This window comes from Calonectris borealis, chromosome 1, assembly GCF_964195595.1.
Source record: "Calonectris borealis chromosome 1, bCalBor7.hap1.2, whole genome shotgun sequence".
NCBI lineage: Eukaryota > Metazoa > Chordata > Aves > Procellariiformes > Procellariidae > Calonectris > Calonectris borealis.
The window spans coordinates 161,835,848-161,839,643 of NC_134312.1; the positions used below are offsets into that span (position 1 = coordinate 161,835,848).

General features: G+C 42.6%; 1 protein-coding gene across 1 annotated transcript; it reads left to right on the forward strand.

Moving 5' to 3' along the window:
• The first annotated feature begins 1,284 nt into the window (after positions 1-1,284).
• Positions 1,285-2,316, forward strand: LOC142077678 (2-oxoglutarate receptor 1-like). The gene has a single exon (XM_075139633.1). It carries the CDS (start codon positions 1,285-1,287, stop codon positions 2,314-2,316), a length of 1,032 nt encoding a protein of 343 aa, XP_074995734.1.
• Positions 2,317-3,796: the final 1,480 nt, after the last annotated feature.

Consider the following 3,796-nt stretch of genomic DNA (forward strand, 5'->3'; position numbering starts at 1 on the left):
GGATTTATCTAAACTATCCCCTGCACCATGCCCAGCCATGAGAAGAGATTTGAAGCTGTTTTGCTCTTTAAAAACAAATGTCAGTGTTTGGCATGCATCTTCTCAAGCTCCAGCTTCGGTTTTCAGTGTGTTTTAAATATGTTTGAACCTAATGTTCTACACAATTTGAATTCAAAACCTGCAACCTGTCTCTGTGAGATCTCACAAGTGAGTGAGGGTAGAAGCTACATAAAGAAAATTCAGAGTGGAACAAGAAATCGAAGTGTTGATTCAGTAGGAATCCATTTTAACAGATCCAGGCCACAGTAATTTGAGGACAGGCATCATCCTGTAAGAAGTTGTATTCCTCCAGAAAAAATTACGCTGGAGATTTATTCATTTTTTTCTATCAAAACATTTACTCCACTTTAAAAGAAAGAAGGCATTCACACAAATGCATTTACTGGATGCAACATTAGCAGTTATTTGCCATGTGTTTCAGTGGCCCCATATTTTCTGTTGTAGAGTACTTCCCTTGAATCCTGCTCAAGTCCCATGTTGTATCTGGCAAATGGCTGCTTTGCAAAGTTGGATGAAGTTACTCTGATATTTTAGAAAACTACTATCTATGACTAAGCAAAACACCATATAAAAATTTTACAGGGATAGAAATTCACAGCTAATGACAAGCCTAAAAATAACCCATTTCTTTGCAACATCAGTCATGTTAATGGACTAAAAGAATGAAATATTCCTGTATCAGTTGTTTCCAAGGAGCAGGGAGAAAAATGTTAACCAACTCCAGCATCAAAAAGAATATGAAAACATTTCAACATCTGCCCTGTTTTCTACTTAATTAACAAGGATGCAAATAGCATTTATGGAGCAGTTAGGTTCTGAACATTCCTCTCTATACTTTGGTCAGTAGCGCAACACGACGATCCCTGATGAGAGAAGAAGGTGAATTTTATATACCAGGGGACACACATCACACACTGTGGGGCTGGGAATCCTTTATATTACAGCTTCATTGTGCCTGTGCAGACCCTTCCCTAAAAATACGTATTTTAAAATAAAATTGTATCTATCTCTATATAGATATGATAAAAGGCCTCTGGATCAGGATCAGTTCTCATGAAAGTAGCAAGACCTTTCCTTATTCAATAGTGGCTCTTTAATAGTGGCACTGATGGGAAACTGAAAGGAAAGACCTGGTTATTAGTTGTTTTTAACGGGCTACGAGAAGGTCTTATCGGTCAGTGAACACTAAGCATTTCTCTCTTCCTTAAGCACTAAGGAAAAAACATGAACACAACAAATGACGACTTAGTCCACCGCACCACCTGGCAAGACACTGACAGTGATTTTCTCAACTGCACTGATGTGGAAGTCAGTCTGAAGACTTTGTACCTCCCCATTATGTACAGCATCATCTTCCTGGTGGGCTTCCCGGGAAACGTCATTGTGATTTGTGTTTACAGCTTCAAGATGAGGCCTTGGAAGAGCAGCACCATCATCATGCTGAACCTGGCGCTCACAGACCTGCTCTACCTCACCAGCCTTCCCTTCCTGATACACTACTATGCCAGCGGGGAGCACTGGATCTTTGGCGAATTCATGTGCAAGTTCATCCGCTTCGGCTTCCACTTCAACTTGTACAGCAGCATCCTCTTCCTCACCTGCTTCAGCGCCTTCCGCTACATGGTGATTGTCCACCCTATGAAGTTCTTCCACATCCAGAGGAAGCGGTGGACAGCGGTGGCTTGCGCAGCCATTTGGGTGATCTCATTGGTAGCTGTCAGCCCTGTCAACTCCTTGATCTCCTCAAAAGAGGAACAAAACAGATCCTTATGCCTCGACCTTACCAGCTCTGAAAACCTGGGCACAATCAGGTGGTACAACTGGCTGCTGACAGGCCTGGCCTTCTTCTTGCCCTTGCTGACAGTGACTCTGTGCTACGCGCTCATTATTTACACTTTGGCTACCGGGCCCCACACGCGGGCTTGCTACAAACAAAAGGCTCGCAGACTTGCCGTGATCCTCTTGGTGGTCTTCTATGTGTGCTTCCTCCCCTTCCACATATTTCGGGTGGCTCGGCTTGAACTACGGTTGTGTCCAGTCAGCTGTCATGTGGAGAAGCAAATCCACTCCGTCTATATCATCTCTCGGCCACTGGCGGCACTCAACACGTGTGGCAACCTACTACTTTATGTCGTGATCGGAGGTAACTTCCAGCAGGCCATCCTCTCTCTTTCAAGGTGTAAGTGGAGCAAATACGTCCAGCAGCCCAGGAGTAGCAATTACGTGACCAAGTCAGAAATTGCATTAAAGTTATGAAGGAATCCCAGCAAACCTGGGATGGCTTTGGTGCTGTAAGCTCCTGCAAAGGCAGGTGTGTTGATAAGGTAGCAAAAATTACAGTTGGCTTCTCCCTCCCCCTACAGTAGAGCACTTGTCAAAAAGCTGTCTTGGGAGCAGATTTATATGTATCTCTTAGCAACCAAAGAACAGGGAGTGAAAAGAAAAGATTATAAGCCACCTCAAAGGTGGAGTTTAAAACCACCCGTCCAGACTGTTTCCAAAGACATTTGGAAAGCGCAGGATTCTCTTGCTCCAGGCTTTGCGGTTGATTACAGAAACATGAAGAGCTTAGTTTGGACATGAGAACAACTTCCATTGATTTCAGTGTTGTCACTGATGTGGTGCTTAGTTTATTAGAGCCCGAGCGAAATGCAGCAGATACTGTCACGGTTGCTGAAACCACTGAATGACATACTTAGAAAGCACCTAGATAAATCTGATGTTTTCAGATGAGATGGACCTGATAAACTTCAGCATAGGGCACTGAGGAACTGAATGGTGAAATCTCAGAGCTGGCCTAGGGAAGGATGAGAGGAGTACCACAGCAGGACATACATGGCGAATGTGAGGAGATATATATACATATACAAGGAGATAGGTATATATAAAAGGAGATATATATATATATGGAAAAAATGGAGGAACAAGGAATTAACAGTCACATTAATGTCCATCTCAGAATAATACTGAAACAATCGATCAGATTATAAGTCTACAGAAGATGAATACAGGTGAGTCCCAGCCAGTATGGATCTATCAGCTATGTACAATCCCAGATCATTCTGATTTCCTACTACAACAAATTAACAGGCTCGTACATGAAGGAAAAGAAGAAGATGTCATATATCTTGACTCCAGAAGGAGTTTTGTCTAAGATGACACTCTTGCGTGTAAGCTAAGGAAACAGTCTGGAGGAAACTATTTTTACTGGTTACAGAGCTGCGCTCAGAGTGGAGATACTCATGATTTACTATCAGAGTAGGGGGAACCACTGAGTGAGGATTTGACCAGTCTGTCCTGGGTTTAGGAATATTTAGTGTTTTCATTAACAAATTGGATGATGAAATAAAGTCTGGTTAATATATTTGCAGATGACATGAAGCTGAGAAGACAAAATTACGTTGATAAATTGCAGCTATGGTCGGAAAATGCGCAGAATGCTATTAGACAGTGACAGGAGCAAAGTACTATCTTTAAGTAGAAATAATGAACTGTGCAAACACAAAATGAGAAAAAAAATATTTAGGTAGCAGTTCAGCAGAGAAAAATCTGTGGTTACTGTGAATCACAGGTTGGACAGGAGCCGACAGTTTCAGTGGCTGACAGCATCTGCTGTGGCAAAAAGGGCAGATGCCATGCTGGAACGTATGAATAAGAATATAATGTGCAAGATTTGTGTAGCAACCCTTACACCCTTTGCAGCCTTCTTACCCTGTCCGCTGGAGCACCATGCTGC